The following is a 14,581-nucleotide window of genomic DNA, read 5'->3' on the forward strand; positions in this document are numbered from 1 at the left end:
AGTAGTAGTAGTAATGTAGTAGTAGTAGTAGTAGTAGTAATAGTAGCCTCGAACCGAGCGCAGGAACGAATAGAAAAGTAGTGGGGATGCGAGACGGCCGGGGTTTTCGCGCCGACGCGCCGTCGAGGTCGGCGGAGCGCGCGACCTCGAAGCGACGACGCACCATCGTCGAAAGCGGAGAGGAGCGTCGACGCCGGCGGAACGAGAGGAACGGGAACGCGAGGAAGGGAGGACGGACACACACGGTACGGCGCGGCGCCGGGACTTTCGGCGGAGCGCGTAAAGGCGCCGCCGCCGCCGTCGCCACCGCCGGCAGGCTAGTCGGAAGAGGGTGGAGAGAGAGAGAGAGAGAGAGAGAGAAAGGGCTGGGGGAATCGAGCTTCCGGCTTCGTGGCACGTTACGCGGGAGTAACGCGGCGCAAGCTCGGCATCATTGATTTAACGCGCGTTTCGTGTCTTCTTCTACGCGAAGGAAGACGTTCGTAGGACGCGAGAGGTGACATCGTCTTACGCCTCCCGCCACGTTGCTCAATGCATCTCTCTCTTTCTCTCTCTCTCTCTGTCTCTCTCTTGCCTCTCTCTTTCTTCTTTTACTCTCTTGCTAGAGGGAGAACGTGTGCTCCCGGGACCAACGCTCGTTTGACTACGCCCCGTTACCATACATCTTTCCAATTCTCTCTGTCTCTGTCTCTTTTTCTCTATAGACCTTTTAGTCTTACCCTTCCTCATCCCCGTTCTTTCTCTCTTTCACCGAGCGGATTTTCGAGAGAAAAAAGATTCTGATCTCGCGGGACACGCTCTTTTCAGATTTATTGTCTCGCCGAAGAGGCATCGCATGCCCCCTCGCGGTGACCGACGTTTCTACCATTAATCGCCCTGACACGCTCGGCCACGGTGTCTGGTCCACCTACGACGGTAATTAACGCCGAGACTAAGGAATGGGAATCTCTTTCTTAGTTTCTTTTTCAACCACCTACTCGTGGTCGGTAGAATGGTACGTTACGGGGAATCGTGTAAACGTTTAAAAGTAACAAAGTCGAGATTGGAAAGAGTGCTATTACGTTCTATGATTTTATAGATGTTTGCTCTCTACTTACGTAACACTTTACATTTTGTGGCGTTTCGTAGAACTAAGCGAACGTGCGATGGAAAAGAAACAACGTTTGCATATTCCGTTGCATTCGTTGGACGTGGAGCATTAACGGATTATGCGTCTCACGTAGTACCTACGCGTATCGTGCACACGCAAGCTGCTTTTCGAAAAATATAGCTGCAATGGTTTCGTTTGCATCCAGGCGATAGTCACGAGCTTATTCCTTCAAAAATCCTACGTTACATTCCTTCGAAAGAAAAAGCAGAGATTTCTTAGGGGAGGCAAATTAATAAACGATTATCGTGGATATGATTGATAAAGTGTAACGAAAGAAATCTTAAGCTCGGACAGGTAACCACATGACTCGCCGTGTGACGTAATGAGCCGGCTGTTTCTCGGATTAAATAATCGCGGGTAATCTCTGTGGAAGAGAAACAGGAGACAGAGATAACGAATTCTCTTGCCATCCTCTTTCTCCCCTCGTGCTTTCTCCTACCCTCTCCGATATCGCGTCTCATGCATGGCGGCGCGTTTAACGAGCGTCGCTCGAAATTTTGCTCAGGTACCTAAAATTATGGGAGGTAATGCGTTAACGCGCATACATCCCTTCCATCGTTTTGGGCCTCGAAATATCCTCGGCCCTTGCTTCCGAGCATTCTGTCGGCAACCCGCAGACGCACACGTTCCAACCCCCAACCCCCGTTTCCCTTTCCACACAAACGCAGCTCCAGAAAGCGGGACGGTATCGAGCGAACCACGCCGGAAAATCATAACGATTGTTTCGGCCAGGCGACTCGAGGCCTCTCTCTCTCTCTCTCTCTCTCTCTCTGTCTCTCTCTCTCTCTCTCTTTACGTATCTACTTCCATCGTTCTTGTTTCTTCCTTTCTACGACTCGACGACGTCTTCTCCCCCATCACCCCACTTTTCAACTCGTCTCTCTTACTTTTCCCTTCCTTTTTCTTCCACCGAGAGACAAGTCGAAAAGCCTCGTACACGTCCCGTCTTTGATCCTGTCAACCGAGCAAACTACTTCCCGAATAATTATGATTCTGGAAATTCGATAACTCGGAAAGAATTCTAATGTATCTTCCCTTTTCCCATTGAACTTTTGTCTACGTGACGTTTTTTAACAATTTCTATAGTAACGGAACAAAAAGTTGGAAAAAATTATTCAGATCTAACGTAGTTAAAGCGATCATTCAAAACGTCTTTGCGTTGACGTAAGAAATGATATTCTCCCGTGGAAATATCCTGAAAGAAATACCTCCATTAGGATGTTCGACGACTCTAGGACGTAGATTCGAATTCTCGATAGAAATCACACCGCGGAAGAATGATATATAAGAAACCCATTCCCTCCTTTCCTTTCCTTTTTCTCATCTCTTGGCGAACTTTGCAGACACATATGTATTTCCTTGGCTCTCCGCGAGAAAATGAAATTCCGGGAGCCTTCTCTATGATTTCTTAAGACGACGTCTGCCTAATAACCCCGGCGCCTTTCTCTTCTTTTTTTTTCTTTATTATCCATCATCGACTTTCGTTTCTTAAGGAGATATGAGACGTCGGTGGAAGAAAAAAAAAGAAAAGAAAAAGAAAAAAAAGAATGAAAAAAAACGTGATCGACACGCGTTTTCTTTTTTCGAAAGAGTTTATTTTTAGAGAGAAAAAAGAAAAAAAAAAAAAAAGAAAAAAAAACGGAGAAAAAATCTTGTTAAGTACATAAAACGTGTTGAAAGTACACTAAGGACGATGAACTCGAGTACGTCGTCCAACGCAGCGTTGGCATTGCGATGATAAAAATACGTCGTAATCTCTTTTCGTCGTCTTGTCGTTACTAAAACAGCGTTAAAGCTACGATAGAGGATAAATATTACTGCTACTCTTCGTTCTATCGCAGATCTCGATCGCATTATTATCTACGCGGGCAAGATATAAGGCACATACATTTCTATCTTTTTTCTTTCTTTCTTTCTTTCTTTCTTTGAACGCATCAAATATTCTACTATGTACAACGTCCGTCCCCATCACTGTATTAGAATAATGAATCTAAACGTGCAAAGTAGTATCGGACGAGCTAAACATTTAAATAATCGCACTTATGAAAATAAAAGCGTACGCGTACGCTCGCACGCCTATACGTGCACGCATATGCAAAGATACATACGATTAGCACGTACGTAAACTGAATATGTATGTGGTATGTATATACAAAAAAAAGAAAACAAAGATGTAAAAAAAAAAAGGAAAAAAAAAAGAAATAAAACAGAACACGTGCACGTATGGGCGTTCTCGCGCATAACTTTACGTCGCATAATGCGATCGCTAATACATATATATTTTTTATTTACAGTTGTTATCCTGGCATTTTGCTTGTAAAATTTTTCGATATGAACGTTATGATAAATTATCCGTTCGTTTTGTCTACGCGCGCGCGCGCGTGTGTGTGTACACGCGTATCTTTTTATTCCGGCACGTAAGAACTCGGATCGTGAATTCGACGTGAATTTTAATCTTGTATGTTGCATCGGAACGAAAAAGAAAAAAAAATATATATATATATATATCAGATATAAAAAAGATCGTGTAAATAGAGTATATATAAAGTAATCTCTCGGTAAAAACGTCGATGGAATAAATGCAACGCTTGAAAATCTTCGATATAAATGAATGAGGATGTTACGATACCTGTTTCTTCTCGACGGTATAACGAGACGTACAAAATCTGGATTTACCGTGGAAAGCAAAGGTTTAAGTAAACGATCGAGTAAATTAGTATCAGTCGAGACGATTACTATGAAAATATGATAAAAAGTTTTCTCTTCGAATATAAAAACGTTGATCGTATCAAAAGAGAAAGAATACTGTGTTAAACGTAGTACATCTACGTAATGATATTTATAGGTCTAAAATGTAACGATATGCATTATAATTCGGCGCGTCTTTACACAATACGATTCGCTCTCCATTATTATTTCTTATACATCATAGGTAAATCGCATTTCAACACGTTAATTTGCTATCAGATCTAACGATTGCCCAAAGGACGGATATAATATAAGTTAGATTTATAAATGAAGTTTCATTTTCAATCGAAATTTCGAACGAAAGGAATACATTTGTTTTAAGACACAGCGCGTTTATCTTGGACGGCGTTCGACGACGATAAAACGATACATCTCGAATTATATTTACAAGTTTACACGCGATTTCTATAATGAAATATATTCACAAGAGGAGAGAGCGTAACGTATTGTCCAGCACACGAGGAAGAGATCTTTCGTCGAAGCTTTAATCGAATTTGTCCTTCGTCGCTTTACATGCACTCTGACGTTACTCTAACGTACAAGTAACAATGCTAACGTTCTGTCAACGTTACGATAACATTACTTGTGCATGCGACAATAGAATTTGAACGATTTCTTTTTAACAAGATAAATTGTTTAATTTAGGCAATTAACGTGTCGATTCTGATATGTCTAAGTTATTTAACTTATCGTATTATATTGTACACGATGAAGGGAGAAAAAAAAAGAAAAAAGAAAAATTACCCCGATACGATTTCATGAAAGAATCTTGCGTATCGGTAAAAGCTGCCTATTTCTTTTCCTTTTCTTTTTTCTTTTTCTTTTTTTTTTTGTTCTTTTTTGTGTTTTTTTTTTTTTTTAAATCAACGTGAACTTGCTCGAAGAAAGAACGATATTTCAGAAGGAACACGTTAAAGGGAAGTTCATAGTGGTTGCTCGTTAGGCGGTGATCCTTGATGCAAGGGTGCTGGCTCGTTACGGGGAGCGTTCACGTCGATTCCAACGGAGTCCGCGTTGTTATGGTCGTTGCCGTTGTTGTTCTGCCCGTTTAGAAAGGAGGTCATTTCCATCGACGATTGCTGTCCGCTCTGTTCAGAAACATGCGTGTTCGTTGCTTCGTTTCAGATCTAGAGCGTGTAAGTTAACGTACGTGTATGGTGCTCGGAAAAACAAAGAAGGAAGAACGACTCTCTCCGATAGAGAAGGTAGATGATACAAAGTAGAAGAAGAAAAAGAAGATTAGTGGATAGAGAGGTCGAGTTTTTTCTTTGGTTCCATTGATCGACGCGATAAAAAGTATAAGAGAGTTAAGGATTTTTGCTTCATTTTTTTTTTTTGTCTTTCTTTCTTTTTTATAAAATTAGTATAAACACTAGGAGGTAAAATAAACGAAAGAACGAGTCAGGATTTCCTTAAGGGAAGAAAAGGGATCGTACAATGAATGTTTCTCCGAAAGAAAATTCTTGTAACAACGTTAAATAGAGATACCGACCTTAGGCTGGATCATGTCGTCGGAAGCATCGAGACCGGCCAGTGGATTCGACGTAATGTTAATTTTAGAGTCGGTCACACCTCCGTTCGTTACTCTTCCGTTTGCTATTGGCTTCCCTGTTGTACGGACAAATTGTATATATGTAGATACGCGTATGGTATACGGACGCGCACAAACGTACGCGATTAAGGACGACAAAGCATTCTCGTATATAGTCGCGGAACACGAAAGACAAGAAAATAGAGGTAAAAGGTACCTTCGCTTTGAGAGGATTCACGACTCTGTTTGATCTTGGTCCTCTTGTAAACCACCGCAATAGCCGCGATGCTGACCAAGAGAATGGATCCACCAAAGACGCCGCCGATAATCGCGTACATGTTGGCATTCTTGTCGCTCGCTGTGGGCTTTAACTTGTTCTCGGCTACGACTTGCTGAACAGCTTGCTCGACCGGAGCCTTTTTCGTCTTTTGTCTTAGAATCTTGGAAAATTCCGAGGCGGCGTCTACGGAGAAACTTTGTACCTTAAATTCGTAGGTGGTGTCCGGTTGTAAATGAGATATCGTTATGTTGGTAGAATTTTTTCCTTCGACCGTAGTCTTGACGTAATCCCCGGCCGAGGTGGAAGCACGGTGATAAACGTAAAAGCCATCGATGTCCGTTGATTTGTCAAGATTTTGCCAGAGGAGCAAGACTTCGTTGTGATTCAATGCCTCGGTGTTCGTCAACAGAGGGATCGGCATCCTGTTGCTTTCGAAACCACCGTCGCGATTCAAATGAAAACGCACCGAATTCGGGCTGAGCTTGTTGTCGTTGTTCGAGTAAACCGCAGCTATTCTAAACCGATAAGTATTGTCGGGCTGCAAATCCGTCACTTCGAAGGAACGCACGTGATTAGGTATCTCCGTATTCGCCGTCATCCACTTGGCCTGTTTACCGTTCATCTTTTGACCAAGCTGACGATATTGAACCTTGAAGAATTCTATCGGAAGACCCTTGTTCTCGGGTACGGACCATCTAACCATGACGGAGACGTCCGAGAGTCGAGTAACGTTCGGCTGATTAGGTGGGACCAGTACCGCTGGAAGCATACAAAAAATAGGTATATTCTGGAAAGGTGCACGACAGACGTGACACGCGAGCCGAATATTCGTTGTAATAATTACCGGTGCCTTTGCGTTTCCCCTCTTTGCTCCTTCTCCTACCTCCACCCCTGGTATGTTTGTGCCTAGAGGATCCAGGAAGACCGTACTCCGGTCTGGACTCGGATATACCACTTACGTGTTGTTTCGGATTGACCCTCAACAAGTTGTAGCCGGAATCGGAACCATACTCGTTACTTGCGACGCACTGGACTATACCGGCGTGCTTTTTCTCGACCTCCGATATGAGCAGGGTCGAACCACGAATCTCCAAGTTATTATCGGGCACCAAAGTTTCACCGTTTATTAACCACTCGACGGTGGGTTCGGGTTGACCGGTAACCGTACAGGACAATTCCAACTCGCCACCCTCGGAGAAGGTCGAAGCCTTTGGTGGTTTCAGGATTCTAGGTTCCTCGGCAACTTTCAAAATGATCACAGATTTAAGCGGTTGACCGGCTACGCCATTGCTCCAAGCACAATCGTATTCGCCACGATCGGAAGATTGCACGTTAATTATAGTTAAGCCAGCTTTCGTTTGTACGGATCTCGAAGGCAACGTACCACCCAGTCTGCTCCAAGTTACACGAGGGACCGGATAGCCCGCGGCAAAACACTCCATCGTAACGTTTTTGCCACGTAAAACGGTGTACTCGGTTTGGGGCTGTTTCGAGAAGTACGGTGCTTGGCGAGTCGCGTTTGCGTGAACGCTTAAGACGGTCATGTGATTGCTCCTTGAGGTCTGAGACGTTATATAATTATTCGCCGTGCAATAATAATACGCCGAGTCGGAGGGTTTTGCATTTTCTATGGCTATCGTACGACCGTTTATCAGTTCGACTCCTTGCACCAATTTGTCGTTCTTGTAAAATTGTACTATCGCCTCCGGGACGGAGTAAGGCACTGGACATGTTATAGGAACGGTATTACCAACCGGTACGCGTAATTCGATGTCACTCTTGTCGGAGAATTCGTGCATGGTCGACAAAGTCAGTCGAGCAGGATCGGACGCCAATCCACTGGAGCCTACGTAAAACGTTATTTTGTTCCTTTTTTCACATCAATATACCTAGTCTACATTCTAGTCCATGTAAAAGGCTATCTCGTATCTCTTCTTCCGTCTTTATCGTCGCTACTAGCAAGAAGGATACTTGAATGGTTTTAGTTACCATAAAAAGCTACGCAGCGGTAGTCGCCGGCCTTCGACTTATCATCGAAACTGACAACGACAGCGGTCCTGGCTCCAGCACCCGCGTTCACCGTACGAGCTAGGGGCGTCCACTTGTCCGAGCCGAGAGGCCTGTGCCGCCATTGAAATCTTTCCGGTGGAAGATTGAGGCTGCACTCGAAATTCACGTCATCCCCCAACGGTGCGGCCAAAGGTTTTGGATGCCAATTGAAGGACATGCCTAGCTCCTGCCTCTGCCCTGTAGTCAATCAAGAGACAAGAGTTCCGTCGATTTAGATCGAATAGAAACCTCGACCTTCTCCGCTTTCTAAATCAATTGTAACACCTAACAACTATTCCTTCTCAAGTTCCTTCGATATACAACATTTTTTTCTCATACAATCAAACGAGAAGAAACAAAGGGAAAAAAATAAACCACCGCGATATCGTGCTCGTGGAAAGATCGTCAAAGCGAAGGAAGCCTTCCTGGTAATGCGATCGCTAACGCTAACGCAAAAAACCAGTTGAACGAGTGTACGTTCAAAGGCCATCGAGATCCCGATATCGGCGAAGCACGTAGCAATCGCTTCCTGTCTATAAAATCATCCCACGTTGCGGAAATTTCGAAGCAAGCATTTTTCACGAACAGATACGAGAGACCGACAATGGAACGAAGTGCTATCGAATCCGGTGATCAGGGTGGTCACGGAACAGAACGTTCTCTCTCTCTTTCTCTCTCTCTCTCTCTCTACCTGGACCGATCTATCTTCCTGGGTATTCATCGTTCGACCATTGTCCTAGGATACTCGCGTAGGTGCACCAAAGTAACGCCCCTTCAAGGCCATAAACGCGATTCTATCCTCTCTTGCGCTTAGCGTCATACCACGAACAAATTATTATTTTCCCTTCGACGTAAAAAGTGGATCGTTTTGAGATGATTGAAGGTTGAGATGAAAAAAGAAAAAAAAAAAAAACGAAACAAAACAAAAATAGTATTTCGTTTTAAATCGAGTTGAGTTAAAGCTCGTTAAAATATAATATCTCGAGGTGACGAATTGGAATGAAAAGTGTTGAAAGTAGTAGAAGAAGAAGAGGAGGAAGAAGAGGAAGAAGAAGAGGAAGAAGAGCTACGCAAGAGGAGAGTTAAGCAGGCTCGTTATTTAAAGCGTATCATACATCACTAAGACGGTGGTAGACGTAGACACTTTCAACGGCTAATAAAGCCTTAGAATTCGGCGAATGCTGCAAACTTGCTTTCAACTTTACATTCCGCATCCTCTAAGAGGCTTCACGAATTTCCTAAGGATGTCGTTATTTTCGCCAACCCGATTCTACGCCGTGCCGGTGTCTTCTTTGGCTTGGTGTAATTAAACGAAGCTACTTTGGCAGGAACTTCCAGTGTTCCTCCAATTTCGTGATCCTCGTAAACATTTCTCGAATCGTCGGAGTTGGACGATTTAGATTCTATTTTGATGGAAAGGTCGAATAAAAAGGAAATAAGTTTTAAGGGAGAAGCGAATAAAAAGGTAAACTCACCGATTGCAGGGTGCAACAAGGCGTAGACAAGAGCGGTGACGATGCCACGTAGGGTGAAGGCGGATCCCATCTTGACGCATTCTGCAACGAACCAAGGATATAGAATAACATCTGAGAAAGATAGTTGAAAATCTTCTCATCCCACTTTCCACTATCTTTTCCGAGGTAGCAGATTGGCGGAAGAGAAAGAGAGAGAGAAAGATAGATAGAGAGAGAAAGAGCGTGTGTCCCAGCAAAGGGACCCTCCTTGGGCCAAAGCCCGGCCTCTCACTAAAATTAATGCGAAACGCGCACGCGTTTAACTTTAGAACGAAGAGTTGACGTGAAAATAGACGCTATGCGCCTTCTTTGCACCCAAGACACGAGCTCGTTTCTTCCGACCGGGAGAAGATCCCGGTATAGCATAAATATACTATGTCGAGATCGATAAGAACTAGGACGTGCATAGTTACACAAATGTATTTTACCTATTATGACAATTCGTTCGTCATCGTTTGTTTACGAATTACATCATTACGCGCGATAGTCGACCGATTACGTAATTATAAAAATATTGTCTACGATGCGTACTCGAGCTCTATCCTCTAATAAAGACAGGACGAAGTAACGCGATACTCTCTCTCTCTCTCTCTCTCTCTCTCTCTCTCTCTCTCTCTCTCTCTCTCTCTCGCTATTATTTCAAGATTGATATCCTCCGACAAAGTCTTCGTGGGACAAAGCAAAATACTATATTAAAGGGAGAGTCGTGTAATACGAAAGTCGATATCACGAAATAAAGAAGAGTTGAAAATATCCATATTCGGTAAGGCGAGTCGGTCTTTTTCTCGTAAAACACCCACGCGTGACACGACTCGTAGGATCGACGCATTCGAACCATTCGCGACCTTGGCTTTTCCTTCATTCTTATCATCGTCCATTCTTATGCCATTGTTCGAAGACTTTTGCAAAACCATTTCAAGTTTGACACTTCTCGCAAGTGTATCTGCTTTTTTGTATAAACTCATTCGAACAGGATTATTCTTAAACATCTGACATCATTTTTAACGATATCTTTTTCGAAATGTCGTAACCCTTTCCAAGTAATTCTATCTCAAAGGATTTCTCAGAGGATACCGACGAGAACAACAACGATCTCCCCGTCACGATTTTCTTCCTGTTTCGTTTTACGATGCAGCATCGTCTTTTCGATGGACCTCGAAGCAGCTTATCCACGAAGAACGCGTAGGTAGACGTACGGTAGGACAAGAGAGAGAGAGAGAGAGAGAGAGAGAGAGAGAGAGAGAGAGAAAACTTCGATGCCTTCTCTTCTATTCGCCCACGCGCCACCGATCATCGTGTTTATCGTTGCTCGGGAATCAGAAAAGAAGTCTTACCGCGAGAGTACACGGCTAAGATAGCTATACCTATATCTATACTTATACCTATGTCGTCTGAACGTTTTATAGAAAACGTTTCGCGGTAACACTCCTCTATGCGTTTCTTTTCAGTTCCACAAAAAATATATTCAAATAAATTCATAATATATAATAAGAACGCTGCATTTTTCGACTTCATCGTCCCCACGGGACGAAAGAGGCTTAATACTTTTCAGGGTCTACCGTTTATAATGAAAAAAGGGGAAGAAAAAGTAAAGAATACACACACACACACACACACACATACATATACATACTAGAATGTAGTCAATGTATACGAAGAAGAAAGAAAGCCTGGCGAAGACGCCTCGCGTGTAAACCAAGCGAAGAATGCTTTTGGGAGCGCGTTAACGGGGCCAGACGCAGAAATAATCTCGAATACTGGTTAAATGGTAGCAACTGAGGCTGGTGGGTACGTAACAGGTGAGAAGGACTCCAAAGAAGGCTCGGTCCCCGACATTGGCTCTCGTAAAAATAAAGAACTCGAATTCCAAAGCAGTGGTTGCCAAGCTCGTTCGAACGAAACGAGTGGAAGACGCGTTCTTCCTCCCCCTCCTCTTTTTCTATCCCTTCCTTATCCCTCCCCTTTTACAACCATCCCCTTCCTCTTTCGGACTCTCCACGAAGCGAGGCAACAACAGCCTCCAAGCACGATCTTCCGCGGTTCTCCCTTCCTCTTCCTCCTCCTCCTCCATTTCATCCTTCTCTTTCTCCTTTTCTTCTCCTTCTTTTTCTTTTCTTTTCTTTTCTTTTCTTTTCTTTTCTTTTCTTTACTCGCAACCCTACTGCGATGTTCGTAAGGACCTCGAATAGCTTCGACGCAAAGGAACGACCTGGAACGAGCTGCTACAACCTGGATTATACGAGTTCCTTCTGGTCCCTTCGAATTCGAATAGATCGATAGAATACGGTACCACTCTCGTCATCCTTCGACGACGTATCGAATCTATCGGTGATACGTATCTCGCTTATTGCTACCTTATCGAATGGAAGATCGAAGGAGAAGAGAACCTGTTTCACGACATCCGAAGACGAATGAATTTCTCTCCAACTAACTCTGCTATTAGAGAGAAACAGAAAGAAAGAGAGAAACAGAGAGAAAGAGAGAGATGAAACGAATAGAAAAGAAGTGGTCGAGGCTTCTCTATTATTATATAGTCGCGTATGTCGACGAGAATATGGCTGTTTGGGGGTTTCGTTCGGACAGTTAAAATAGAAGACAATAGATGCGACAGTCAGTGGGAACCCGTTACCTTTACCGAGGCCAATCGTTCGAAACTTGAAGAGGGTTTCTCACTGACAATGAGTATCCTGTTGAGATAGCAGGGGGTGTGATTCATTTTCTACACTTAAGTCCTAACCAAAGCACGATAATGGCCGCGTTCACAATGGACAGCTGAGGAGGCTGCGAGAAACGGTCATCTTTAACGAATCGCTAAGAAGTTTCTTTTTCTTTTTTTCTTTTTCGTTTTGTTTTATTTTCTTGTTTCTTTTCCTTTTTCTCTTTCCCTTTTCTCTCTTGCTCCCTTCTACTTCTCTCTTTCCTTTTAGTTACTTTTTACTTTCTTTTCTTCGCTTCGCCGAGCGAGAACACTTAACCTCGAGCGATAAAAGTCAACGGTGGAAAAAGTTGACGCGAATGAAATCGATGACTCACTACTATTCATATTCATCGATCTGTATCGTTGATATGGATCGTGTTGATCGAAGAATATAAATAAGTAGAGAAAATAAAAACGAACGTGGTATTAATATAAAATAATAATAATAATAATAATAATAATAATAATAATAATAATATTTCTTTCTAATCGTTTAATCGCGTAATACTTTGTAAGACTACGAAGTTACGATTACTCGAAGGATTTTTTTTCATGCTCGAACTCGTCCGTTTCGCTTTCGTCGGATTAAGATTCGTTGAGAATCTATAATATTAGTTTGAGTAATCGATATGAGATCAGCAAGGATACGACAGCGCATTTTAATCCTTTCGTATTTCCTTATAGGTTAACACGGACGATGGTTTGCCGCGTGCCGATCCGAACCAATCCCTTCCAACGAACGCAAATTCACCCGTAAGAAAAAGAAAGATAGATAAATAGATAGATAGATAGATAGAGATAGATATAGATGGATAGAGAAAGAGAGAGAGAGAGAGAGAGAGAGAGAGAGAGAGAATGTGACCGGAGTAAGATAAAATCGAGACCAAACAGCTCTCTAAGAAACTCTTTGATATTTCGAGTACGTAATATTTCATACTGATTAACACGTTCGCGTTCGCAGTATCGAGAAAGAAAAACTTGTAGAAAAATAAAAGTACCTAAAACGTCGAATTAATTTCTTTTTTCATTTTTCTTTTTGTTTTCTGTAACAATATTCGTAGATTTATAACATAAATATAACCTCAAACAAATATCTATCGGATTGTTCTAACACATTCTATTATAAACGTCTTACGTTGCCCGTTTCGTTTCAATGGTAGCACGTTTTGAATTAGAACGCAGGCGCGTAGGAAGAGGCGCGAAAACGTCGAATCTTTCAAACGTGGAGACTTTTACGATAGCGCGAAAATGTTTAAGAATTAAAGGGCGCGCGCGTACACGATATACAGCAGGCAGACACATACGCACGCACGCACACGGGCAAACACATAAGCATACGTACACACAAACAAAGTTATAGTAAGGCGCCGTGGTGATATTCACGCCGTCACGTCGTCGCCTCGTTTATACACGCTCTCTCTCTTTCACACACACACACACTCTTTCTTTCTCTTTCTCACTCTTTTTCTCTCTTTCTTTCTTCCTCTTTCTTTCTCTTTCTTTCTTTTTCTCAGCACGAGCGAGTACAGGTCCTGATCCGCGGAAGGCAGGTGTATATACGTATTTACCTCCGTTCTCTCTCGTCACGATGAACCACCTCGCATCTTATCTTCGACGTTCGAGGAAGAACGAACGAACGAACGAACGAACGATCGGATGCATCGCGTGAATCTTGTGCAACAGATTTTCGTCGCTTGTGTGTAGGTTAGAAACGACGAGGTAACGTAATAGTAGAGTGGTAGAAAGAGATAGATGGATAGGTAGGAAGGAAGGTAGGTAGGTAGGTAGGTAGATAAAGAAAGAAAGAAAGAGAGAGAGAGAGAGAGAGAGAAAGAAAGAGAGAGAAACAGAGAGAAAGAGAGAGAGAAGGAAACTACGAAGGGGAAAGAAGAAGACGAAAACGAAAGCAACGAAAGACGAAGGGTAGTGACAAAGGAAATGAAATAAATTTTAATAACTCACCCTTTTGAATCCTATTTTACTCGGTGCCTCGTTCGCGCGTTAAATCTCCTCTCTCTCTCTCTCTCTCTCTCTCTCTCCTTCTCTCTCACTTTCTCTCTCTTTTCTATATGACGAGACGCACCGACTCTTGGACGTTCCCCGCGAAAGAGATCGCTTCTCTCTTCTTTCCCTCCGTTTACGATCAACGGGGGACGACGTACGCGGCCCGGTATTTAACGTCTCACTTCATCTTTCGTAGAACGTAGAGCACGATCGCACTGTTAATGAAAATAGATATCTGAAGTAGTGGAAGGGAACGAGGTACACACGAAGGGACGCGAGTAAAATCTATCTCTCTCTCTCTCTCTCTCTCTCTCGCTCGCTCTTTCTCTCTCTTTCTCTCTCGTGTCTCGGCTGCTTCGCCGCGACGTCCGCTTGGCGTCCGGCGCAACGTCCGCGACACTGGAATGCAGACCGACGAGTTTTCAGCCGAGACACGGCCACGAAGGGTGCCTGCTTGCCTGCCTGCTTGCTTGCTTGCTTGCTTACTTGCCTGCTTACTTGCCTGTCTGCCTGCCTGCCTGCCTGCCTACCGGCCCGCTCGCTTCTCGCGTGCGATCCTATTGCGCAGCTATACTGCGCATGACGTCAGCGTCACGTGACTCCCGAC

At 43.5% G+C, this 14,581-nt stretch overlaps 1 protein-coding gene across 5 annotated transcripts; it reads right to left on the reverse strand.

The window, feature by feature from the left end:
• Window positions 1-3,039: 3,039 nt before the first annotated feature.
• LOC122631355 (interference hedgehog-like) lies at window positions 3,040-14,458 on the reverse strand. 5 transcript variants are annotated; one of them, XM_043816956.1, is made up of 8 exons: window positions 13,933-14,189; window positions 9,234-9,314; window positions 8,874-9,161; window positions 7,699-7,956; window positions 6,554-7,555; window positions 5,647-6,468; window positions 5,391-5,506; window positions 3,040-4,986 (listed from the first exon to the last, which is right to left on the reverse strand). In XM_043816956.1, exons 4-8 carry the CDS (start codon window positions 7,934-7,936, stop codon window positions 4,822-4,824), a joined length of 2,343 nt encoding a protein of 780 aa, XP_043672891.1. In that variant the 5' UTR covers window positions 7,937-7,956; window positions 8,874-9,161; window positions 9,234-9,314; window positions 13,933-14,189; the 3' UTR covers window positions 3,040-4,821. The 5 variants fall into 5 exon arrangements, with proteins under 5 accessions (XP_043672891.1, XP_043672888.1, XP_043672889.1 ...); XM_043816953.1 differs by lacking the exon at window positions 8,874-9,161 and having other exon boundaries at window positions 13,933-14,458; XM_043816954.1 differs by lacking the exons at window positions 8,874-9,161; window positions 13,933-14,189 and adding an exon at window positions 13,539-13,562.
• Window positions 14,459-14,581: the final 123 nt, after the last annotated feature.

This window comes from Vespula pensylvanica, chromosome 8, assembly GCF_014466175.1.
Source record: "Vespula pensylvanica isolate Volc-1 chromosome 8, ASM1446617v1, whole genome shotgun sequence".
Lineage (NCBI taxonomy): Eukaryota > Metazoa > Arthropoda > Insecta > Hymenoptera > Vespidae > Vespula > Vespula pensylvanica.

Bases quoted from the DNA above. Each gene is read 5' to 3' on its own strand.
- LOC122631355 (XM_043816953.1), bottom strand. From the start codon at position 9,303: ATGGGATCCGCCTTCACCCTACGTGGCATCGTCACCGCTCTTGTCTAC. The intron at 7,957-9,233 runs GTGAGTTTACCT...GATTGACTACAG, and splicing joins CTTGTTGCACCCTGCAATCG to GGCAGAGGCAGGAGCTAGGC. The intron at 7,556-7,698 runs GTAACTAAAACC...CGTTTTACGTAG, and splicing joins CCGCTGCGTAGCTTTTTATG to GCTCCAGTGGATTGGCGTCC.